Source organism: Bos grunniens, chromosome 15 (assembly GCF_055505025.1).
Source record: "Bos grunniens cultivar Pamir isolate PY7600 chromosome 15, Bosgru_T2T1.0, whole genome shotgun sequence".
In the NCBI taxonomy this organism is placed as follows: domain Eukaryota; kingdom Metazoa; phylum Chordata; class Mammalia; order Artiodactyla; family Bovidae; genus Bos; species Bos grunniens.
The window spans coordinates 58,718,060-58,744,792 of record NC_141179.1 but is presented as its reverse complement, the minus strand read 5'-3'; the positions used below and the strand labels follow the sequence as shown (position 1 = coordinate 58,744,792).

General features: G+C 39.3%; 1 protein-coding gene and 1 long non-coding RNA gene across 2 annotated transcripts in view; one reads left to right on the top strand and one right to left on the bottom strand.

Annotated features, from left to right (window-relative positions):
- The first annotated feature begins 202 nt into the window (after positions 1–202).
- Positions 203–10,155, top strand: LIN7C (lin-7 cell polarity scaffold C). The gene is made up of 5 exons (XM_086338557.1): positions 203–254; positions 3,355–3,473; positions 3,728–3,799; positions 5,812–6,021; positions 6,792–10,155. Exons 1-5 carry the CDS (start codon positions 218–220, stop codon positions 6,945–6,947), a joined length of 594 nt encoding a protein of 197 aa, XP_086194683.1. The 5' UTR covers positions 203–217; the 3' UTR covers positions 6,948–10,155.
- LOC147358343 (uncharacterized) overlaps positions 9,858–26,733 on the bottom strand; it is a 51,715-nt gene continuing 34,839 nt past the window's right edge. The window contains exon 2 of the long non-coding RNA XR_015141605.1: positions 9,858–26,534. This is a non-coding gene — a long non-coding RNA (uncharacterized LOC147358343). The remainder of the gene's footprint in view (positions 26,535–26,733) is intronic.

Genomic DNA, 26,733 nt, shown 5'->3' with positions numbered 1-26,733 from the left:
CTGGCCGAGAGATTTCAAAATCTTAAGACTGCTGAAGTGCAGCACAAGACTGTCCTCGGAAGCCCACGACCCATACACTCTACCTCGGGAAGACTCACGAGGTCCAGAGCCACCTCTCGCGCTCTCGCGATACCTGCTCCCGGCTCCGCTAGGCCCCGCCCCTCCACCGCAGCCCCTCTGCCGTCACTTCCTGTGGGTCTGCAGGCAGAGGGAGAAGATGGCGGCCTTGGGGGAGCCCGTGCGACTGGAGAGGGGTGAGTGGGGCCGAGCCTGGGACCGACGTGGGCGGAGGAGGTAGGGGAGTGCCTTGTCGTCCAAGGGGGCGAGTGGGCCAAGCTCCGAGACCCCGAACCAGGCTTTCCCTCGCGCTGGCGCCTGTGGCCACCGATGTCGATGCGCCGGGCCCGGGGAGGGGGCTTGACGCTCTTGACTGATCCTGAGACCCCTTCTGTGCTCACACGGACTATCCCGGAGCACAGCATAGTTTACCACCACCTGTCTGCATTCGCAGACACACGCTGTACACGCGCTCCCTGGGTGGGCACGGCCTACTTTGCGTTCAGAGACGTGTCAAGCTGAGCAAATATCCCACGCCCAGTTCGGACAGGCTACACGCCCTGCCCGTATTGACGCGTTCATACACAGTGTTCCCGCCTTTACTCACCCAGCCTTGACACGCAGCGCGTTCCCACCAAACCCCCTCTCATTTATGCACAAATGCCATCATTACTTCCACCACAACCTCGCTTGTATACGTACTGGGGATATTTCCTGCCTGTGGTGCCCCTCCCGGGTACGGGGAAGGTGCTTTATAAACAATCCTTCTGCTGTGGTTCTGGAAAGAAGGTTGCATAACTAGAAGGAATAGTGATTGTAAATTACGGTAAAGTGCAGCATTATTCTTCATCACAAATCCTGTGATTGCTAACTGGTTGATTGCTTCCTTTTTAGAGCTGTCAAGGAAAATAAAACCTGTTCGCTAAGTAATTAAAAACCGAAAAGCCAGTGAAGTAAAAGACTATGAGCCTAAAAGCGTACTGTTGCAGTTTTTTAGCATTCCACTATTCCCCAAATTCTTTATTTCATATAATTTCAAGTATAATTTTGACACACCTGTATTAGAAATCATCAGTAAGAGTCAAAAAGTAAAACTAGACATTTTGAGTACTAGTAGTAAACAAAGTATAAGATGGAGATTGACAGTATCTTTAAATATTAACATTTGCATTTACAGTCTGAATATTTAAGTAGCTTCTGCTCTAAGAAGGGATACATTTTTAGAATTGAATTTTGGAGTCTTTCCTCATACCTTTACACAGACCCATGCACATTTAACATTATTTATTCCTTGTGGTATTCACTATTTGTAAGTCTCTTTACAAGTAATGTTTTCCTCCAGCCCACCAGACCATTAATTAAAGTATCATTTTGACAGAGCAGCCGCTTACTCTGGGAAGATTTGCTAAGTTAGGCCTAAGCCTGTGACATGTTCTTCCAAGCACAATGACACTGTGCTTTGTAGATGGAAACAGATTTGTCTGGTGTTAACTGAAGTAGGTGTTTTTCTTTGGAAACTAGTTGTAGAATTCTAACATGTTGGCAGTCTTTTGTATTGTTAAGTGCAGTACAAAGTGTGAAGCTTCACCTCTGGCATTTAGTTTTGGTAGTCATGGCTTTTTGTTTTTTCCTGTTTCAGAGTTCATTTCAGTTCCACAGTAAGAGTGCTCAGAACCTGAGGATAAGCTATTAGTGGATGTCATTTAGCAGGATAAGAAAGATTACATCCACTCTGATTCTTAGCATTCTGTTTAACAGATTCTATTAAGAAACTCTCCCAGCAATCCTATAGTATAAAATTAGTTCATATGATCAAGATCCTGAATGCCTTCAAAGACATTGAAACAAGATTTAGTGGAACACATTTGAGAACATACTGGGTACAGTTTAGGTTCGGTAAAGGATATTTTACTTTTTCAATTTTTTGTTAGTTGGAAATTTTCATATAGCTTGTATATTATAATTTTGTAGGTCAGAATATTTGATGAACCAGCACTCCCCATTCACCAGCTATTCTGATGGTGGGAGATGAGAATGGGGAAAGTTTTTTTCCCCTGCATTGGATTAACATCAGTTTAAGCTTCTATTACCTGAAATTGAAAAATCTACTTCTTTCTTCACTGCATTTATTCCCAATTTTCCAGCTGCAAACAAAGACAGCCATACTGGTTCTATAAAGAGAAAAGTTCAATCCTTTAGTATAATAGGAAATTTGGAATTTCTTCCACTTAAGACAAGAGGAGGGAAGGAACTTTAGAATAAGTACTCTAGTCCCCTGTGGTTAAAAAAATCAGGGGAGAAATAGTATGAAACATGACTGAATCTTGTAAAAGTTTCTTAATTTGTAAATCACTTCCTGATACTTCCCAATGAGAACTGCCTAACAGACTTAATATATTTCTATAAAAGTGTAGAACATCTTAATGTTTCTTATTAATTGGTGCTAATGTAACATTACATTTATGCTTGCCACATGCCAGGCTCTTACCATGTTTTTTTTTTGATTGGTCATGTAATTGTTATAAAGGAGATACTGTTATTTCCATTTTATAGTGGAAAACAGACACAAGGAGTTTAAGGTTACTTGCCCAAGATCACCCAGCTGTTACTGATACCAGACTCACAAACTAATTGCTTTGTATTTTGTAAACATGTATTTGACTGAGCTTGTCTTAATTAAAACACTGTGTGATGATCCTAAGTTGAAAGCAGACCAGTTAATTTTACTCATTTGTATCGTTGTTTTAAATTGCTGTTCCTGCCAGTAACTAACTGCACATGTTACTGAAGAGTTTTTGTATGTACATATACATTAAGTTTTCTTTTGGGAAATAGTGACTTCGTTAGCACATGGCGTTTTATACTGCTCAGCACTTTGGTTACTAATGATGGTAGGTAAATTTTTATTGACTAAGTAGCTTCTGATAATGCTGTCAGCTTTTCTCAAGTACTACAGTCTTCATGTGTCTGTCACATTTGAGCTCCAGTTCTTTCCTGTGATGTTTAGGACTTTATATTTGTTTTCCTGTGTCTCTTAAAGATACGGTTTTTCAGATTTTATGCATGTTCAACATCAGTTTTTCTTCCTAATCTGCTGTGAAATTTAATGTTCTTCTCAGGCTTTACATTCCCACCCTCCATACATGAACCCCCCCACACGCAAGTTCATACTCTTAGGCTTTTTTTTCCTCTGTGTTCTATATATTTCTTGTTAGCCATTGAGGAATAAATCCTAAATGCTGCACTGTTACAGAGGCATTTAGAGAAAATTATCTATTGGTGTGTGTTTAACTCTAGATATTTGTAGAGCAATTGAATTGTTGGAAAAACTGCAAAGAAGTGGCGAGGTACCACCACAGAAACTTCAGGCTCTACAAAGAGTCCTTCAGAGTGAATTCTGCAATGCTGTAAGAGAGGTAAGTAAATGGGATTAAAGTTGACAATAAACTTGTGTTATTTAGGGTAAGATAACATTCTCAAATTTGGGTTTGTAGTTTCTTAAAGTTAACTTTAGAACCCACCCCTCTCATTTTTGGAATTTCTAACAAAAAAACATGGTACAAAGATGCATAACTTTTTCTGAAATTTTGACACATTCATTAACTTTAAAAAGAACTCAAGCGTGTTATACTTTGAGATTTAACATCACAGTGATAACTGGGTTTTGCAGGTATATGAACATGTCTACGAGACTGTGGACATCAGTAGCAGTCCTGAAGTGAGAGCTAATGCAACTGCAAAGGTACATTTTTTTCATTTACTGAAAGTGAGAGGATGCATCACATATTAGAGATTTAAAATGTGAAGTTATTAGTTTCATAATACTAATTTTAAAAACTAACAAATAGTACCTTTCAAGTTACACTAAACTTGATTACTGAAAAGTAGGACTTTTTAATTGGCTTTACAAAACATATTTTATGCAGTCTAGATGATACATTAAAATATATTTACACACAAATAACATATATAATATGTGGTTGCTGTAAGTAATATATATATCATTATGTAAATATTCATCAAAATTCTGAGGTATGGATTATTAGTCTTATTTTATTGGTGAGGAAGCATCAAATTAGATTACTTGCTTCAAATCACACAAATAGTAAATGGTAGATCTGAGGTACTCCCCTATGTTGCCATTCACTTTCTCCTTAACCTTAACTCTGCAAATAGGAGGTTACCTCCTCAGAGCTACAGGTGGCAGGTTTTATATATTTTTCTGTACCAGTGTTTTCCTCAAATAATTCAAGCATTGGTCTCTGTTCATCATATGTGGTGGTGATGGTTCAGTCACTAAGTTGTGTCTGACTCTTTACAACCCCACGGATTACAGCATACCAGGCTTCTCTGTCCTCCTCTATCTCTCGGAGTTTACTCAGATTCATGTCCTTTGAAGCGATGATGCTCTCTAGTCATCTCATCGTACGTGGGTTAGAATAAGTTACTGTTAGTAGTAAGTGGCTTAGACTGAAACTAGTCATTAGCAGGTAACTATTCATTGATAGTTAACTGGTTCACAAAAGGCAATATTGGATTCTCTGTTGAGTCATGTGGGTATTGTTTGACAGAGTGGGAAAAAACAATTAAAACTTGGGTTTAATTCCTGACTTTCACAGCCTCCTGAACTTCTGAACCTTAGTTCCTTTATCTATAAAGTGAAGCCTCTTTAAGAGCTTAGAGTATTCAGCAAATCTTGATTTTCTCTCTTCCTTCCCCTGTTTCTCATACACCCTGATCTAATACACAAAAAAATAGTACCAGACTACTTAATTACATTTAAAAGCAAAATGAAACCCGAATTCTCAACTTTGTGTTAGAATTCCTCTGAATTAGTCTAAATTTGAAAGATGTGGCTCTGTATGTGTTAATATACAGTGCAAATAGTACAGCAGCCAGAATGCCTGCATAAAAGGACACCTGCCCACGTTCAGGTTACACACGTGGGTGGTGCCACCCCAGATCCCCCGAACATACCAGGCTGACCAGCCCCAAAGTCGGTGGCATGTGAGGAGAGGGGGTTCTCCTTGTTAGTGTGCACAGCATTCATCTTCCTGGCAAGGCCTGCTTGCCAAGCACTGCACAGAAGTTCTGGGCACGGGAAGGACCAGGAGTGACCTGAACAACCTCAGCACTTTCTGCATAATCCCAGAGTAAGCTTTCCAGTCGTCCTCTTAAAAACACCTTCTACTTAGCTTACCTTCACTGTCAGTGAATTTATGGACATTCAGACATCAAAAATACTTCAAAAGTGGTTTTTAATTTGATACTGATTTATAATTATCATCACTGTGATTCCACAGTGATAAGAAAACAGTCTTATGATTTCAGTACCTTTAGATAAACCATGAAATTTTGCTATTTTGTTTCATGTCCCTGGATATGTTTCAGTTGTTTACTGGTTTATAGTCTATGGGAACTTGAATAGAATTTATATTCTGCAATTGTGTGAAAATTGTATAAATCTTAATTATGTTGAATCTGTTCGTAGTGCTTTTCAGGTCTACTATCTCCTACTTTTCTATCATTGTATTAATTTTTGAGAGTTTGATATTGAAACTCCAACAAAAAATTTACTTAAAAAAATATGTAGTGGGACTGTGTGTAACTTGGTTCTGTATTTTTCAAATCTGCTGTAAATGTGTTACCATACCCTCATAATTTAAAAAAAGAGAAGAAGTGGTTTTTAAAAAGGGACATAAGAGTGAAGTAAACAAAGGTCCTATTTTTTAAATATGTGAAATTTTCTTTCAGGCTACTGTTGCTGCATTTGCTGCCAGTGAAGGGCATTCTCATCCTCGAGTTGTTGAGCTGCCAAAAACAGAAGAAGGCCTTGGATTCAATATTATGGGAGGCAAAGAACAAAACTCTCCAATCTATATCTCTCGAATAATTCCAGGTGGAATTGCTGATAGACATGGGGGCCTCAAGCGAGGAGATCAGCTCCTTTCTGTTAATGGAGTGGTAGGGATGCATTTTATTTCTACTTGACCACTTGGGGGTGTATTTGAGTTATAGAAACAGTCGTGCCTGACTCTGTGACCCCATGGACTGCAGCCTGTCATGCTCCTCTGTCCATGGGGATTCTCTAGGCAAGAATACTGGAGTGGGTGGCCATGCCCTCCTCCAGGGGATCTTCCCAACCCAGGGATTGAACCCGGGTCTCCTGCACTGCAGGCAGATTCTTTACCGTCTGAGCCACCAAGAAAGTCAGAAGATGCAGGGAAAGACCAAGCAGCTTTGTAGTTTAGAAATCCCTTGGAAGACTCTTAGGCACTGCTCTTTAGTGGAGTGATACTTTTTGAAGCACTTTGTGTATGTTTTGCTTCTTTCCGATGTAAATTAGCAGTGCTTAGTGTGGTTTTTATGAAGTTATTAAGCTCTTCAGTAGTTAAGGCAGTACATTGAATCGAAAGCCTCTCCTCGGTTTAACTTTATCAAATAGCAATTGCTTGATTTACTTCTGACCTAGTGAAATAATAGGGCATGTAGATTGGTATGCTAGGTATTTGTAACTTAAAAACCAGTTCCTGGACTGCAGACAGAATATGATTTAGCAGATAATTTTACACTAATTAAAATGACAAAGCAAGATTATTTCATAGGTCTATAGTTTGAAATGCCATAACATTAACATTTTTTTACTTGTGTGTGTTTTAAACGTTTTTCATTTTGAGTTACGTACAAAACCTAGATATTAATTGTGTTTGTGTCTGTGATTTGTTTTTTCGTAGAGTGTTGAAGGAGAGCATCATGAAAAAGCTGTAGAGCTGCTGAAAGCAGCGCAGGGAAAGGTTAAATTAGTAGTGCGGTATACACCCAAGGTCTTGGAAGAGATGGAGTCGCGCTTTGAAAAAATGCGATCAGCAAAACGCAGGCAACAGACCTAATGGCCGTTAAAACCTTTATATTCCATTTTGCTTTTAGCTAGAGAAGTTTTACTTGTGACCTACTGATGGCCACAATGCCAGTGATTGTAAAAACAACAACAAACTTCCCGTGAAATCCTCCTTGCCATTTTATAAATACCTATTTTAACATCATTTATGGTTCCAGAGATGCATACACTTTTTTCTGACAAGAATAAGTAAAAAGGTAGTGAGGGCAGTTCTGTCCTGCTGTTTTTACAGGCCTTTTTCAACAAATGCAGATTTTGTCATAAAGTTGTTATAGATTTTTAAAAATGCTTTTTTAATATTAAAATGTACTTTTACATTCTTAAATCTTTTTTTAGGAAAAAAGGTTTTCTTTATTTGCTTATTTAAAAAGAACAGTTCTCCATTCTTTTTCTTTTTAACCTGTAACATTTCTTTATGCTTTTCCAAGAAATTACACATAACAGTCTCAGCAGTTCATTACACTATGAATCCATTGTTAATATCACTGCTGCATTTTGTATTTGAAACACACACACAATATAATTAATGGTAAATTATAACTCAGCACAGTGGAAGTTTTTTACTTTTATTTAAACATAATATATAATGAATATTCGTTTGTACTGATTTATAAAAGTTTTTAAACACTGATACAATCATTGCTAAAATATGTATTCTTTCACAATATTTGAGCAGTGAGGCAAGAGAATGTAATTTGATTGTTTGCATTACTGATTACATCTTTCTGTTTATATTCAACTATATCATAAATTACAAATGCAAAAAAGGTTTAGGTTTCTTTTGCAAATTTTTTAATGCTATTCATTGTTATTTAAATATATCTTATTTTTCATCCTTCCATTCCTAGAGATGAGCCAGTTAGTTTGTGATGGGATATAGCAAAGGAGAAAAAATAATACTTATAACCTCGCCAGCCTCAAGAGTTATAGCTCAATTTAAAAAATTGATACTAAGTAAGAAAAAGATATGTTTTAAGATATATAGAAATTATGATGTGATGCATTTCATAAGAATCTGCATACACTTTGTCAGAATGAGTAAGAACTGATTCACATTAAAGTTGTTATGAGAATTCTGAGATACTTTCATTTGTCCACTGGATGTCACTGTTTTACTGAAAGGCAGCTATTAGTGGATGACTGTGACTGAGGTCTTTCTAAAGGCAGAAATTGAGAGTTAAGGTTCATGTTCAGACATAACATTTGGCTGGCTTTTACAAATTTTAAGTGACAGGTGCTAGAAAGAAAATAATGGATTGAAATATATAAGGACTTTACAATAATTATCAACCCTGTGTAAAGAGTGGGCATTTTGTGACATTCCTTCAGGAAGAATAGAAATGTGTATCTTTTTCTGCATGTTTGTGAGCACTGTGAGTCTTAAAAAGATTATTCCAGTTTTCAGTGATTTCAGAATAAAAGTCAATCAGCATTGTTATTTATCTTTTAGGTATTGAACACTGGATTGCATGGTTGAATGTGTTTTTAGTCCACTACAAAATGTGCTTGTTATTGATAGGATCATGTTGTTGAATTGTATATTTCCAAAATTAATTGATGTTTTTAAAATGTTGAGACCAAAGTAGGGTAGAAGAATTATGGACTTAATTTAAATGTAAAATTATTAGAGGTATTTGTTGTAGAGCTTTATATATTAAAGAGAGGTATTGGTGCATATAAAAACAGTAATATTATTGTTGTGCTTGTATTCTTGCATTACAGGGTAAATAAACCCTGAAGAAATCTTATTTTAGTATTGCTGCAGCTGCAGTAGCTTTTAAGGGTGTGTCAACATTTCATTATAAATTATAGCTTCCTGGTTCAGTATCTCAGCTGTTTCAGAACTTTCAGCCAAGTTAAATCTTTTTTGGTGTTGAAACTTAGTAAGTTGAGTAAGCTATTTTTTGTTTCTTCTACAGTAATCCACAATCTGTTCTTTGTGTGGGTTGGCACTTATTTATAATTTTTAAAATATGGATAGCTTAAAAGAGCCAAATACAGTAGTTTTGCTTGCTCCTGTTGAGCATGAGTAGCAGTAGTTTATTTTCCTTAATGCAGTTTTCATAGTATATCCCAGAATTTTAAATCATGACCATAGGAAAATGCAGTCATTCAGTGGCAAAGATGTATGATAGTGATTTAGTATAGTGAGGAAATGAGGGGAGTTTTCATCTTATAAACGTATGGTTTATGAACATAACTAAGACATAGTAAATAATAGATATTTGATTTGTAAATTATATCTTCCCTCCCCAGTTTCCATTTATTTTTTTGGTATTTCAAAATAAGTTGACTCAGTGATTCTCAACCTTAGCTGCATATTAGAACACCCTGCAGGCCTTCAAAAAAAATGATGACACTTGAGTCTTACCCCATCCAACTAAATTGCAGTCTCTGAGGTGGGGCCAGATGCTTATTTTGTCGAAGCTTTCCAACTGGTTCTAAAGGACACCTAGGGTTGAGGACCACTGTTTCCCCCTTTACGACATGCTCTAATTACACTGGACTCTGGAAATGTCAGAATAATTCAGTTTACAGCTGCTACTAAATGGCTACAAATGTAAGGGTCAGTTATATTTCTTAGTAATCTCTTTAGGAATAAAGGTACTTGGCATTCCTTATTGGGGAAGTAACTACAGCTTAACTTTTTCTTTCTTTTTTTAAATAAAATCTACCAGTAGTATAAATGGAAGTTTTTAATGTCTGTCACCTTTCTGCCCTCTTTGCCTTTAAAACTTTCAAAAATGTCTATTATTTGAGAAAGCATGTTTAAAAATTGTAGATGATATTTAATAATATTTTCATTGATAATTACGAACTGTCTTAATATGGCCATTTTATCCATTAGTATAACACTAGGTTATAGTGGCCTCATTCTTTGGGGTTTGATCATTCAGATGGGTTTTTTTTTTTGTTTTTTTTTTTTTAATCGTTGTCTTCCTCTTCTAAATTTTTGAAAGTTACTTTGCTCAAGTACTTAAATAGTTTGGCTCAAGTACTTTGTTTACACTATAAGTGGATATTATAGCATTTAATAGAAGAAATGGCTATGGCTTATCTGAAAAGAATGTCAGCATGACTTGGTGTAGACTTACAAGACTATGTGTTGTGAATATTTTATTATGTGGAATGAGCATTGAAATATCAAGGACTCTGGTAATTGTGTTTCCTGAATAAATGTACGTTTATGAATTTTCTAACATATTTTGTTGTTCCTTCGCTAACAGTCTAGTTTTATACTTTTTATTGTCCAAAATGTCACTAATAGTGTTTCTTCAAAGGTTGTTGTAGTTCTATAATGATGAAATAGTGGAAAAGTGCTCGTTCATTAATTTTCAAGAACTTCCGGACTAATTTGTATATGGATATAGTTTTTAAAAGCATCAATAAACAATATGCTTCTATTTTAAGTTTGAAGTAAAGGAATATAGTAGCCAAAATAGATTTAACACTTTTTCAGTGGGTGACTTCATTTATCAATTCTGATTCTAAGGCTTACTAAATTTGTATTAGTTATATTTTGGTTCTTTGGATTTAAAAAAATATTGATGTAACTACACAATCATTGTGTTTCTGAAACATATATATACAATAACTTAAATGAGGCAAAAGCATACTCAGGTGGTTACTGGAATGAAACTTCAAATTCCTACATTTTGCTTTGCCTTTCCTAAAATATAACTGGAGAGAATAAAGATTCTGTTTTATTATTTCAAGAGGGCTGTCTGGCATGTGATTGAGAGCACAGAATCTAGAGCCTGACAACCCTGATTTGAATTGTAGATTCACCACGACTGTAACCTTCTGTGAGTTACCTTCTGTGGCTTAGTTCCTTCATCTGTCGTGTGTGGTGAGGATGCCTGTAAGTGTCATATCATGATCTGTAAAGCCCTTAGAAAATGGCCTGCATAGTAAGTGCTGTTTATGTTTGCTGTTACTTTTGTGTATGATAGCTTTAGGGTCTTATTAGCTAAAGGGAGACATTGTGGCCAAATAATTAAAATTAGCAAGTTCTTATTTTTTATTTTCGGTTGCTCTAGGTGTTCATTGCTTGCGTGCAGGCTTTATCTAGTTTCCAAGAACAGGGACTGCTCCTGGTTGCAGTGCGCAGGCTTCTCATTTCAGTGGCTTCTCTTGTGGAATGTGGGCTCTAGAGCACTGGCTCAGAAGTTGTGGTGCACGGGCTTAGTTCCTCCTCCGCATGTAGGACCAGGGATCCAAGGACCAGGACCAGGGATCAGGACCAGGACCTGATCAGACCAGGAATCAGGGTGCCAGACCAGGGATCAAACCTGTATGCCCTGCATTAGCATGTGGATTCTTAATCACTGGACCACCAGGGGAGTCCAGCAAGTTCTTATTTTTGATGCCTGGAAGACAGATAACTAACCTTTAAATTATGCTTGAAAGTAAACAAGATTTATAGGAATTTTCAGATTTCATTCTGATCAAAGAAACTCATGGAATTCTGAAATAAAGCGGAGTTTGGGGGATGTAGAGTTGAGGTCACATTCAGAATGAAACTTGTAAGAAAATAAGTCCCAGTAAGAGATTTGTTCAATCAGAAAAACAATTTGTAGGGAGATATGACCTGAAGATAATGGATTGCTGGAATGGGCCTCAGACAACACAAGGCATAATTCACCATAGTGAACTTTTTAAAGGCAGAAAAATACACAGGCAACCAAGGGTGCAGTGAAACACATTGTTAGCCCTCAGTTTCTTCAGAATTTCAGTAGACCAGAATACCGTTTTCTATAAATCTTTAAATTCTGCTTTTGTTCATTATCATTGGTTATTCTGCTTTTAATATGATGAAGTGGTGGCCCAGGTTTTTTTTTACATTTATTTCTTTGTTGGCAAAAAACCGGATGAAATCTTTAGGACTTACTTTATATACAGAGAAAAAAATAAATTCATACAGATTCCATTTGTCAGCTTTATTTTGATTTAAATATATTTTAAAAAGCACAAGCACTTCACACCAAGAAGTTGTGTGTAAGCTCTCCTGATTCTCATCAACTATAGAAAAGTGTGTTTTGGACACAGTCAAGATCTGATTTGGTCCTTTTAAAAGTTTAGGAGAGAAAGCTTGGAAGGATTCTAAGTCTCTCCAGAATTGTTCTAAACAATCAGATTATAAGATTTTGGCCTTTGGTGACACATGAGGTCCCTTTATGTGACAGTAACTGCATTTCATCAGAGAGTATGAAAACTCAAAAGCTCAAACCTTTGTTTTTATTTGGCAAGGAAGTGCGATCTGAAAGCATGAAATAGTCCTGGGAAAAGTTTTTATTTCTGGTATCTCTTACTTGATGTACATTGAACCCAGAGTTTAGATGCTAACTTTTGACTTTGTGTTATATTAAAGATTGAATTGTCTGTTTTCCCTACCCTCAAAATACACGTTAGCACCTTAACCCCTCAGAATGTGATTTTATTTGGAGATAGGGTCTTTAGAAATTATGAAAGTGTGATGATTGGGTGGGCCCAATTCCAGAATGGCTGGTGTCCTTATAAGGAAAGGAGAATCTGGACACACACAGGGAGAACACATGGGAAGATGAAGGCAGAGATTGGGGTGATAGCTCTATTAATACAGCAACTAACCACAGAAACAAGGAGAGGCATGAGCAGCTTATCTCCCTGAGCCTTAGAAGGAGCCGAGTCGGTGGATACCTTGATCTCGGACTCTAGCCTCCAAAACTGAAACAGTCAATTTCTTTAAGCCACCCAGTATGTATGTGGTCCTTGATTATGCAGCCCTAGAAAGCAGATACATAAGAACCCAGGTTCTGGTGGCATTGCTATTGAAAATGGGTGCTGAAGCAAAATGTGGCTTGTGTGTACAGTCAGAGAGTCTCAGTGGAAATGGTTTTGGTGAAGAAAGGGTAAGACTCCTGGCCTCTGGGAGCGAGGGAAGGGGTTCTCTGCTGTGGTTGAAATGCTTTCTTAAAACAACATCTGTAGTTGACTTCTGCCTCCAGTGGCCTCCTGGGCTCATAAGCCCCTCAGAACTTGAGTTTTTCCCCATTTTAGACTGCCAGTTATTGCATTAGCTGTATCTTTCTCAGTTCAAGGACTTTGCAGGAGTTTGCAGTGGCAAAATATTCAGCACTGAGAAGAGGCATTTCTGCATGGCCCTTGTTCTGATGGGAATGTGATGAGCTTTTGTCTCTGGCCAGGGGTGTTTCCCCACTCCAGTACTCTTGCCTGGAAAATCCCATGGACGGAGGAGCCTGGTAGTCTGCAGTCCATGGGGTCACGAAGAGTCAGACATGACAGAGCGACTTCCCTTTCACTTTTCACTTTCATGCATTGGAGAAGGAAATGGCAACCCACTCCAGTGTTCTTGCCTGGAGAATTTTAGGGACAGGGGAGCCTGGTGGGCTGCCGTCTATGGGGTCATACAGAGTTGGACGCCACTGAAGTGACTTAGCAGCAGCAGCAGGGGTGTTTCACCCGGTAAAGGTTTGTGCTGGCTGCTTATGCACACTTGATGCAAAGCATTATTTCAGTCATAATAGATTATGTTTTTTCCTTAAAACTTTCTGTTGTGCTTAGGATAAAATCTAGATCCCTTGCCATGATTTAAAAGGTCCTGCATAATCCATTCCCTCCTTCCTCAAATCGCATCCCAGCGTTCCAGTTGCTTTACTCCATACCAGTTCCCTCATTGGAAGGCTCACACTCTGGTTCTTCCGCTGGCTGGCTGCTCCTCATTCAGGTATAGGTTGGAGTCACCATCTGTTCCATCTAAAGGTAGGTTCCTCATCCTCTGCTAATAGGACAATACTTTGTTTCCTTGGTTATTATTATTGTTCAGTTGCTAAGTCGTGACCAACTCTTTGCAACCCCACAAACTATAGCCTGCCAGGCTCCTTTGTCCATGGAGTTCTCTAGGCAAGAATACTGGAGTGGGTTGCCATTTCCTCCTCCAGGGGATCTTCCTGGTCCAGGGATTGAACCCACCTCTCCTGCATTGGCCGGCGGGTTTTTTAACCACTCAGCCCACCTGAGAAGTCCTTCTTTGCTTATATTATGTGCTTAATTGTGCTTTCGCATTAAAGTTTAAGTTCCAGTGACAGCAAGAAGGATCACTACTGTCTTCACATTTGTTCCCCCATCACCTAGCACAGTATGGTGACTCGTATACCCTGCTGAATTGGCTTACTTTTCATAATTTTGCAAGTAGATAAAGAACTTACCCTAAGTGTTAGTCTCAGTTGTGCCCGACTCTTTGCGACCCTATGGACTGCAGCTCAGCAGGCTCCTCTGTCCATGAAATGTTCCAGGCAATGATACGGGAGTGGGTTGCCCTTTCCTTCTCCAGGGGATCTTCCCAACCAAGGGATTGAACCCAGGTCTCCTGCACTGCAGGCAGATTCTTTACCAACTGAGCTACACATAAAAATGATAATACACGCATCAAGATAGGTGCACGTAACTTTCACAGAATCAGCTAAATCAAATAGTTTTTCCAAAATCATACAGTTAGTGATCAACACGGCCAAGATTCAATCTCAAATTTGTTTTCAAAGCCCATACTTTTCCCCCAGTGCCACAAGTGCAGTTACTGGTTTTTTCCTCTCCCGTATTCTATTTTGGCACAGCACACGGCATGCAGTATCTTGGTTCCCCAACCAGGGATTGAACTCCTGCCCCCGGCAGTAGAAACACAAGAGTCTTAACCACAAGACCACCAGGGAAGTCCCCTCCTTACATTCATTTTTAGAAAAAATGATTGAAGTGTAGTTGATTTACAGTGTTAATTTCTGCTGTACACCAAGTGATTCAGTCATGTTGCTACTGCTGCTAAGTCGCTTCAGTCATGTCCGACTCTTAGCGACCCCATGGACTGCAGCCCACCAGGCTCCTCCATCCATGGGATTTTCCAGGCAAGAGTACTGGAGTGGGGTGCCATTGCCCTCTCCAGATTAAGTCATACATATATGTAAAAATTCTTCATATTCTTTTCCATCATGTTTTATCACATATTGAATATAGTTCCTGTGCTATATGGTAGGATCTTGTTTACCCACTCTATTTGAGCCATGCAGCTAGCAGGATCTTAGTTTCCTAACCAACCAGGGATTGACTCTGGGGCCATGGCAGTGAAAGTGCAGAGTCCTGACCACTGGGACTGCCAGAGAATTCCCAATAGCTTTCTTTTTTTAATTGAAGTATAGTAATGTGGGCTTCCCTTGTGGTTCAGCTGGTAAAGAATCAGCCTGCAATGTGGGAGACCTGGGTTCGATCCCTGGGTTGGGAAGATCCACTGGAGAAGGGAGAGGCTATACTCCAGTATACAGAATAGTATACAGAATACTCCAGTATTCTGGCCTGGAGAATTCCATGGACTATATATAGTCCATGAGGTCGCAAAGAATCGGATACAACTGAATGACTTAAAAAAAAAGTTAATGTACAATGTTGTGTTAGTTTCAGGTGTACAGCAAAGTGATTCAGTTATACATACATAGATATATATTTTTCTCTATTTCTTAGGTTTCTTGGTATTTTTCGTTTGCTGCTGCTAAGTCACTTCTGTCGTGTCCGACTCTGTACGACCCCATAGACGGCAGCCCATCAGGCTTCCCCGTCCCTAGGATTCTCCAGGCAAGAACTCGAGTGGGTTGCCATTTCCTTCTCCAGTGCATGAAAGGAAAAGTAAAAGTGAAGTCGCTCAGTCGTGTCCGACCCTCAGCGACCCCATGGACTGCAGCCTTCCAGGCTCCTCCGTCCATGGGATTTTCCAGGCAAGAGTACTGGAGTGGGGTGCCATTGCCTTCTCTGGTTTAGATGTTTTCTTTTTTGAGCTAGAATCCTGTGTCATACACACACATATACATAGGAACAAGAAAGCAACATACTTTTAGGTGGTAATGAGTGTTAAGAAGTCCAGGAGGGCAAGAAGGATGAAAGCCAAAGAGAAAAGACTCAGCAGCATGAAAATCACTCGAGGTTCAAAACCACTGATGCTACCATCCTTTCTCTCTGGGCTGTCCAAGGTGGGCTCAGAGACACGGACCCACCGTATCTAAGCAGCTAGTTTTTTTTCTTAATTTTCCTTGGAACCTCTTTACAGCACCAACCTCCATACAGTATTTCACATAATGCTTGCAATGACTGAGTACTAGTATCAATTTTTAAGCACCTACTCTGTGCTGATGATCCTTTTCTATAAATCACCCTTAACATACCCACTGACTCCCCACCATAGTTAGAATATAAATCTAAGCACCTCACCATAACACCCCCAGCCCATACTATATGGCTCCCTCTGAAGCCCTCCACTCTTTCCCCTCTCCACTTCGACTCTTCCCCTTTCTCCAACATGACAGGCCTTTACACTTGATGTTCTCTTGCCTGAAATCTGATAATGTTTTTGTCTATTTTGTCAGCCCACTACTTCCACAAAATCATAAACTTCTCGAGAGCAAGGCAAGCCTCTGTTTTGTTTCCTGCCATATGCTCAGACCAGTGCCTGGCATGTGGCAGACAATCAGTCCATCCTTGCTGAGAGAATGACATGAAAGAACACGGTGGTGCTATTGTACAGAAAGAGGACTGAAACGCCTCTCTGAAGAGATGATGTTTGAACCGAAACCTGAATGGTGTGAACTGAAGAAGTTACCCATGTGAATATCGGGGAAACTAGTGTTTTGATACGGCCCAGTAAAGAGTGTTTCTCTTCCCCTCTAGAGTTCTGAATGTGGGAGGAAATCAATGAATTGGTTGATGTGGGCCAAGATACCGCCTTTATTATTTATTTGTTTTTACTCCACATATTTATTGAATATCTTCTCTGTGCCAGTCATGTTCTTAGAGGGTAGGGGTGCAGTAGAGAAAAAAGACAAAGCCCTTGCCTCCAGGAGCCTACTTTCTGTTAAAGACAGGGCAGGCATACATACCTTAGGCTTAAGAAAATGTGCTCCTCAAATTTGCCACATCGAACCTCCTCATCTGGACCATGACTGATTTCTCATCATGCCCATTCTTCAGGGCCCTAGATACCATCCTCAGAAGGGCAGATATGAGATAGAAACACTTCTTCCTTCTTCCCAGACTTACCAGTCTCCCATGGTGTGAGTGCTTCCAAGAGAAGCAGTTAGAAGTAACCACTGAGATAGAGGTAAAACCTCGATATAAACATCTAAACACGTAAGTAATGTTGGAAACAGAATTAAAACACAAAGTTTCAAACCACATTAAGTCTTAAAAATTGAAAACATTGGCAAAATTGGAATTCTTAAAATCCAATGTGACATTTTATAATACGAATACTTTTCTTTTAAAACTGATAAAGGGAGTCAGTAACACACACGTCCCCCCTTTTTCCCCACCTCCTCCTGTAACTAGAACCTCACAGATTTATTAAACTCTACATAACCTTTTCCTCCTACCTTTTAATGTTCTACCACAAGGTGGCACCAACGTGCTGTTGTTACTATGTAAGAATTTTCTAGTATTAATAGTTCTTGCTAACTAAAGATTAGTGAAGTGAAGAGCTCAGTCGTATCCGACCTACCCCATGGACTGTAGCCCGGCTGGGTCCTCTGTCCATGGAATTTTCCAGGCAAGAGAACTGGGACCAGTTGCCATTTCCTACTCCAGGGGATCTTCCCAACCCAGGCATCAAACTCAGGTCTCCCACATTGCTGGTGAATTCTTTACCATTTGAGTCACCAGGGATCAGGTGTAAGTTTTAAAATGTACTCAACCTTTTCTTTAAAGCCCAAGATTAGTATTTCTATGTATTTTATGAAATTCAAAGCTTTGTAAATGTGGGAAAAAAACTTTCTAAACACATTCTAAAAGAAAAACAAACCTAAATAAGTTACATAGATACTATTCAGTATATAGGTTTCCAGGGGTGGGAGAGGAGTACAATTGATTCAGCATTGTTTTGATCCTTCTAAATATGAACAACTTTAGTTGGCTGGAAATTATTTTCAGCTTTACATCTTTTGATTATCTTCACTCAAATTCAAATACAATGTTTAATCAAAAGAAACGTTGTTTCAGGGACTTCCCTGGTGGTTCAGTGGTTAAGATTTCACACTTCAAATGCAGAGGGTATGGGTTCAATCCTGGGTTGGGGAACTAAGATCTCACATCCTGTGAGGTGTGGCCAAAAGATTTTTTTTTTTAATTCATTTCAGAGGGACCTGGTAAGTTCCTTTAAATAAATAAAAAAACTGAGGTATTACGATTAACCTGCTTTGTATGACACTAAACTTTTTTTAATATTCTCCTTTCCTTGCAAATTAAAAATACATTGTCAAGTCAAATATAGAGTGGAATGAGCAATTGACCTAGATATTAGCTCCAGTTCTGCCAGTGACTAGGTATGCTGCCTTTAGTAATTCAGTTATCTCTGGTAAATGAGATTTAACTGGTGATCTCCAGAGATCCTTCTGTTTCTGAGGATTTCACAAGTATCAAGAAGAAAGTTTGGCACAACATAAGACAGAACTTTCTAACAGCCAGAACCATCCAAAGATGGAGTCAGCCCCTAATGAGGATGTGAATATGCTGACCATGTGTGAGGTGTAGTTTGCTCAGTTGTGTCCAACTTTTTGTGACCCCATGGACTGCCAGGACTGCCAGGCTCCTCTAGGCAAGAATAGTGGAGTGGGTTGCCATGTCTCTGTCCAGGGGAATCTTCTGGAACCAGGGTCTTCTGGATTGTAGGTCGATCCTTTACTGTCTGAGCCAACAGGGAAGCCCTAATGCTGACTATAGACATATCCAGAAGAAGCAGAGATGCTGTTTAACATTTTTAAGCCTTAGGTGCTTAGACAGATCTTAAGGTCCTTTTTAAGCCTAAATTTATTAATTCTATAAGTTAAATTGAATTGTAAGCTGCTTGACAGTGGGACTCCAAATCATACCTTCTATTTTGAGGCTGCCAAGAAAATGCACCTTTCCAATCTCTGACTATAGGTTGACTAACTGACTAACAGTCCTGCTGGGAAGTTCTTCACCATAGTTCCCAGAGGCTGGTCCCAGTCAGTGACTCAGTGCAGCAGAAATACTAAGGCAGGAGGCACGGGACTCCTCTGATGGGTGAGTTTGTCTTAGGGTCTCCCCATTGGACGTACCAAGCTTTGATGAAACTGCACTGCCATCAGAGACTCATCCAACCACTTTTCCTTCCTTTCCTCTCTGACCTGGGGTCAAACTTGCATCATAAGATCTCAGGGCTCTAAGAGTCTCCCATACTTCCCTCCCCATGTTTCTTCACTAACATTTCCCCTCATGAATCTTTGGCATAAGCAATCCTATATGGGTGTCTGCTTCTCAAAGGACCAAAAGAATCCTGTAGCAGAGACTCATAAGTTTGGGTGGCAAATTACATCAGAAGCGGAACTTTTAAAATATTGAGACTCTCAGGCCCCATCCCAGACCTACTATTTTAGAATCAATGGAGGTGGAATTTGTATGTCTAAAGTCTTCTCCACTGACTTACCTGTGAATTGATCGAAACTGCTCAGTCCCCAAGAGAGTAGAGTCTGAGGTGTTAGATGTATGGTAACTATTCCTTGGGGAAAAATAAAAACTCCCCACAAAAGTCGAAAAGTTTGACAAGTTTGTGTTATTTTGGACTAAAAGGAACAAACTGGAAAAGTGAATATAATGTGTTTTCCTAACACCTCAAGGTCCTCCATTTTCTCTTTCATATTGAAAAATTTTAACTTTGCTCATATGTGTTCTGTGAACTGAATTCATATATTTTAACACTAACCTGAGGCAAAAAAAAAAGGAGTGTAATAAATAGTACCAGATTTTGTCAACCAGACCCCAAGAAAGCATTTTTGTCATCACCCTAACATCCAGCCCCCTCGATCCAGTCTCCACATCCTCCCTTGCTTTGCCTCTTTCCTCAGGTAATCCTGAGAATTATAGATGGTTGGCAATTTGTCTGAATTTTTAGAGCAATTGCCTCAGAATTTTTATTTTTGAAATTATATTAAAGACATTTTCAGAAACCTTGGGATTGTTAAAATTTTCATTCTGATTGCCACTCCTTTTAATTAGAAGAGAGTGATGGTAGCTGTTGTTAGACAAAAAGAAAGGAAATTACCTAAGATGTGTTTACCCAATTAGTCTTTTTTGAGACAGCATTAGGAGCCAGAACAGGAAAAGAAAGACAATCTACAGAATGTGAAGTATTCTTTCCACCTCTTCCCACAACTTCTCCTTGAGTCTACAGTCTCTTACTGCCTTCTTTCCTAGCTTTCTTTGCATGTATGTTCTTGTAGACAAGGAAGAGCTTTCAAGGATACACTTCAGCAGTAGAACTGTCTTCAACCCCACACCCCACCCCGAGTGCTGGTTTTCTATCCATGTCCTTTATGGGCTTCAGAGACTTTGCATGTAGTTCTTTGAAATAATTGTCTCATGTTACGGTCTTTCCAAAACGTTTAAAGTTCTATTTGGAATTTTGAGGGAGTGAAAAGGAACCACATTCTGTGTCTGAACTTTATGTTAAAACTTTGGCCGGAGCAAATGCTCAGCATGACTAGGTGATAATCTTCACAGTTTTCTACTCTGATTTTTCTCCCTTTACTTTTCTGTGATAAGGCCTGGCTGCTTTAATGCTCATTTAATTTTTTTTTTTTTGCCTCATTCTTTTTATCATTAGTAGATTATGTAGATTAGTAGATTGTAGATTAGTAGATTATTATCACATGGACCTCGGGATCTACGAGCAGTTGTGTAATTCAGAAATTGTTGCCGACTCTCATTCTCTTCTTGGGGTAGATTTGAAATGGAAATACAAGGAAAAGAAAATCAGAATTAGAAAGGGTTAAGAATATATATTAGGTATATTGTGTATAGGAAAATGTTTCTGATACTTGTCCTAATATTTTGAAGTTTAGGGTCAATACGGGTCTTTAGAAGTACTGAATAGGACATCTGACTGCAGGATATTTGACCAGGTCAAGAAACTTAAGAAATTTTGAGGTGATGTTTTGAAAAGGGCTGGTTTCAAGAATGGTCTTCAGTCACACCAGAAGCCTTACTGCCAGTCACCACGTGCCAAGGTCCATCAGTTCTACACAGGTGGCAGAGGAAAGAGGTCCCATAAGCCCAAGTTTGACCACTTGTATGGCTTAAAAAGATAGTTTTAATTTTTCAACAATTTGATATTTTTATTTTTTGTGTGTGATTCAAGATAATCATTGTAGTTTAAACTTATCCCTAAAAAATAGATGCTATTTCCTGTGCAAAACAGGACCACTCTAGAGACATTGAGACTCCAAAGAAAAGGACAAGTAAGTGAGACACTAAGACTGCAAGCCTCTGAGGCCCAGTGTGGGAGTTCCACCAGCCCAGAGCCCTGGATCCAGATGTGGAGGCAGCAGAGCATAGAAACAAGCATTTACCTTGAGGACTCAGTTGTTAGAGTAGGGACATAACAGTTGTCTGAGGGGTAGGGATTAGACTTGATATTCTTTCCTTATTTCCTGAAATCTATTATGTTTTGAAGTGTTTATGTATGTATCAGATCAGATCAGATCAGTCCCTCAGTCGTGTCCGACTCTGCGACCCCATGAATCTCAGCACGCCAGGCCTCCCTGTCCATCACCAACTCCTGGAGTTCACCCAGACTCACGTCCATCGAGTCAGTGATGCCATCCAGCCATCTCATCCTGTCGTCCCCTTCTCCTCTTGCCCCCAGTCCCTCCCAGCATCAGAGTCTTTTCCAATGAGTCAACTCTGCGCATGAGGTGGCCAAAGTACTGGAGTTTCAGCTTTAGCATCATTCCTTCCAGAGAAATCCCAGGGCTGATCTCCTTCAGAATGGACTGGTTGGATCTCCTTACAGTCCAAGGGACTCTCAAGAGTCTTCTCCAACACCACAGTTCAAAAGCATCAATTCTTCGGTGCTCAGCCTTCTTCACAGTCCAACTCTCACATCCATACATGACCACAGGAAAAACCATAGCCTTGACTAGACGAACCTTTGTTGGCAAAGTAATGTCTCTGCTTTTGAATATGCTGTCTAGGTTGGTCATAACTTTCCTTCCAAGGAGTAAGCGTCTTTTAATTTCATGGCTGCAGTCACCATCTGCAGTGATTTTGGAGCCCAGAAAAATAAAGTCTGACACTGTTTCCACTGTTTCCCCATCTATTTCCCATGAAGTGATGGGACCGGATGCCATGATCTTCGTTTTCTGAATGTTGAGCTTTAAGCCAACTTTTTCACTCTCCTCTTTCACTCTCATCAAGAGGCTTTTTAGTTCCTCTTCACTTTCTGCCATAAGGGTGGTGTCATCTGCATATCTGAGGTTATTGATATTTCTCCCAGCAATCTTGATTCAAGCTTGTGTTTGTATATGTACATATAAAAACCCATAAATATGTATGTATGTATAGATACATACATAATTTTAATAACATAAACAGCTTCGAGGGCTTCCCTGGTGGCTCAGCGATAATCTGCCTGCACTGCAGGAGTTGTGGGTTGGACCCCTGGATGAGGAAGATCCCCTGGAGAAGGAAATGGCAACCCACTCCAGTATTCTTGCCTGGAGAACCCCATGGACAGAGGAGCCTGGCGGGCTCAGTCCATGGGGTTGCAAAGAGTCGGACATGATTTAGCGACTAAACAACAGCAACGAAACAGCTTCAAACATCAGGTGGCGGGTCTGGCACGGATGCTTTCATAAAGTCAACAGCTATTATTCACCGATCATGTGACTGCATCAGGTCAATATTTGGAGTGTCTTTTGGATGGGAGGTACCATAAACCCTAAGCATCCAGGACGACTTGTACACCATTCATTCTAGAAAGAGAGGCATGTTTAAGCTTGCAATGGACTCTTAAGGGCTCCTGCAATATAATCTTCACCATGAGCTCACCACGGAGACCAGAAGTTTAAAAGTGCTTAATGTCAACAGGCAAGGAAAGACGGTTACATTTGAGGCGTGTCTTTCTGAATTTTACATAATCCTACAAATGGTTTTAAAAAATAATTAGATTTCAATAAAGGATTAGCACCTATAAAACAGGGTTGGGAAACTGTATGGCCCACGGGCCAGAACTAGTCCAACATGTGTTTTTGCCAAAAAAAAAAAAAGGTTTTATTGGAACACAGCCACATTTATTTGCTTACATATCATTTATGATTGCTTTTGTGCTACAATGGCAGAGTTGAATAGTTATGACAGAGACCATGTGGTCCACAAGGCTCCAAATATTTACTGTCTGGCCCTAAACTAGAAAAACAAATATAAGCAACTCAACAGAAAACAAACAGGCAAAGGAAACAAATAGGCAGTATATGGAAGAGCACACCAAATGCCCAATAAATACATGAGAAGATGCAGTTGTAATCAGGGAAATTCAATTTAAACTACACTTTGATTTTATTTGGTGTGCATCAGGTTCACAAATATTTAAGTCTTAAAACATTAGTATTGGTAGGAAGTAGAGTAATGAGGTTTCTTATTCTCTGCTGAAGGAAGGACAAGTAAGTACAGTCACATTGGAAAGCCATTTGACATCCAATAATGGTGAGTGTGTGAGTGTACCTAAGCTGCTGCTGGTAAGTCACTTCAGTCATGTCCGACTCTGTGTGACTCCATAGACGGCAGCCCACCAGGCTCCCCCGTCCCTGGGATTCTCCAGGCAAGAACACTGGAGTGGGTTGCCATTTCCTTCTCCAATGCATGAAAGTGAAAAGTGAAAGTGAAGTCGCTCAGTCGTGTCTGACTCTTCACGACCCCATGGACTGCAGCCTACCAGGCTCCTCTGTCCATGGGATTTTCCAGGCAAGAGTACTGGAGTGGGGTGCCATCGCCTTCTCCTGTACCTAAGCTATGACCCAGAAATTCCACTCCTAGACACACACACATATATAAAGGAAAATACATTTTAGAGAATCTCTTGCATATATGAAAAAGGAGACTTGAACAAGAATATTCATGGTAGTAGTTTTAGAAAAAAACCCCAAAAGTTTAAATAGAATGGACAAATAAATACTGAGTTATTTTTAAATGGAATACTATGTAGTAATGAAAATGAATTAACAATAGCACATAGTTCATGAACATGGACAAAGCTCACAGGTTGAAGAAAACAAGTTGCTGAAGAATACAGAATGATATTCTTTTTAGGGATGCACACATACAAAAAGCATGAAAATATGCATGGGCATTAATGATGAAGTTTAGGCAAGGGCTTACTTCCAGGGAAAGAAAGAAGGAAAGGAATATGATTGGGGAGGAGTACAAAGGGAACTTCAACTACATTTGTAACACTGTATTTCTTAAGCTGACTGCTGTGAACTTAGATTTTTTTTCTTTTGTCATTTGGAAGTATTTTATAAAAAGTGAAATTCTGTACATTCGAGGACTTTTAATTTAGTCGTTATAGCACTCCCAGAGAACCCTCACAATCTCTGTTTTTGTTTCCTTAATAGAGCAGCCTGCAGAAGCATACACTTGCATAGGTCTGTATTTGTAAGAATGGGTGAGAGGGTGAGTGGGACCAAAGTCCAGCTTGTCCACGAGTCAACACACCTTGTACCCTCTGCCCCAAAGCCCCAAGATGAGCATCACCAGGAAGGGACGCCTCCTTCGTTGCTCCACTTCCTCTTATCTAGCCTGTGGATGCTACCTATTTACTCATCCATGGCATGAAAAGCTAGAAAGAAGAACCAGTCTGCAGGCAGAGTCTCTATTAAATTTATCTCTTGTCTGCATCAAATTTTGGTTCATCTAGATATCATTCCAGGTCCTTAAGGGTTATGGAAAAGCTGATCATTTTTCTCTAGTTATCTGGGATAGTATCTTAAAAATCAGGGTGTGTTTTTTTTCTCTCTTCGGGCATCTTATCCAAGAAGCGAAGACTAATTGGCCAGTTTAAAGCAAAGCATACATAATGTAGCAACTATATGAAACACTAAGACTGTAACATATCTTACCTCTTTTTTTCCTCTACCCATGTCCTTTGTTCGTAATATTTTCTCTTCTTAGACAAGCTGCAAATTTGAATCCTCCTTTCTTACCTTCTTCATCTCCTAGATAATAGAAATGTGTTCTTCAATAAAATCTATATCTCTCCCTTTTCCAAAATCCAAATCTCTCCTTTCACTTGAGTTCCCAGCCCTAAGATCTTATTCCTTGAAAGCAAAGGATAAAGTTCCCGACTTGACATGCATCAAAACGTTGATTTCGAGGCTTTAAAGCCTATTAAGATGTTTTGCAGTTTTAGTCAAGTTTTGCATGTGATTCTTATGCTTACTAAAGTTTAAAGAAAGGAAACGAGTTATTTGGCCAAAATAAGATCAATCAGTATAACATATTATTATTATAAAAAAAGAAGATAATGATATCTTGGCAAGAAAATTCTGTTGTAATGAAAGAGAAGTGTTAAAGGAATCAAAGAAACAAAATTAACAGTTTTCACTTGCTCCTCAGAGTTGCCAGCAAATAATGGAAGTGATTTAGACAATGGAATCCAGTTTAGAGAAGGCTCCAAGGGTACCATACAAGGAACCAGGAGCCCAGGAGCTGTTCTGTGATGATATTGGACAGAGCACAGTATCTGCAAGCTTCCGATTTTTTTTTTTTTTTTCCGATTTCTTATCCATAAAACCAGAGGGTTGTCCAGCTACCTTTAAATTCTCTTTCAAACCTACAACTATAGGAAACAGGTCGTTCCTAAAACTTAAATTCAAGGCATATCTGTATTTATTTGACTGTCAAGCATGTCAAACAAGAATTTATTGTTACTCATATGCCCAACTGGCATTATTTTAAAATCTGAATGTAAGGATGATGGAAAATTTTCATTTAAAATTTTCGGGTCTGTATCAACTTATTTCTAGTTTCTTTAATTTTACTTATATGACATGAGTAATCAACTTGATGAGAGTGAAAATTTTAACTCTGCCTACCTTAAAATATGTGTGGGAAATGTCTTCAAAATTGAGAAAAATAACTCAAAATCATAGTGGACAGCAAGAAAGGAGGTGCCTACAAAGCACTAGTTGGTACAAACAACAATAATAAAAAAAACCCCAAAAAACCAATAACGTGGGGTCTATTATGCCATAAAAGTCCAGAAGAGGAAGGAATACTGATAATAACACCAAAGTTGCTGCTGGCTTCTCAAGGGTAGTTACTAGCACTGTTTTGTCGTCTGGAAAAATTGTCCAGTGTTCAGAAACATCACTTCTGTTGACCCTAACAAGATTCCTGTGTTCCAGGGTTTTGAAGTAGGTGAGAAAATAGTCTGCGTCGAGGGTCACCAAAACTCCATATAGTGGATAGCTAATGCTAAGACTTAGCTACTCAGTGCATATCGAGATAGGTATAAAGACGTTAGGTGAAGGGAGAGGTTCGTGGGGGGTACACTGTTTTAATTTTAGTATATAGGTGAAACTTAAATATTTATGCCAGATTAAGAGAAGCCTGTTCCATCCTCTTTAAAATCTTTTCCCCATTGGTACAGCTCCCAGAGTCCTCACCATTTGGAGCAGCACAGTCATTTGAAACTTAACTGAACGCTGGAGGCAAGTTCTACTTTTCAGGTCGTCCAATTTAGGAGATCCAGTTTCTGCAGAGGGAAGAAAACAAGTGTGTGTATGGGGGGAAACCAGATTCTACGTCTTCAGATCCTTCTACCTTCGATCCACAACCTGCCACGCAAATCGAGCCAAGTCAGGGATTTCTGCCTAGAACTACCACCACCACCACCACCTTGTCACTCACGCCCGATACACACGCCCTTCTGGTCCACTCTCGGCCAATGGTGG

What these genes read in the sequence shown, in the direction of transcription:
- LIN7C (XM_086338557.1), top strand. Translation starts at nt 218, where the DNA reads ATGGCGGCCTTGGGGGAGCCCGTGCGACTGGAGAGGG. An exon ending in GCCCGTGCGACTGGAGAGGG is followed by an intron (nt 255 to 3,354) that starts GTGAGTGGGGCC and finishes GTTTAACTCTAG; the next exon opens with ATATTTGTAGAGCAATTGAA. An exon ending in TCTGCAATGCTGTAAGAGAG is followed by an intron (nt 3,474 to 3,727) that starts GTAAGTAAATGG and finishes TGGGTTTTGCAG; the next exon opens with GTATATGAACATGTCTACGA.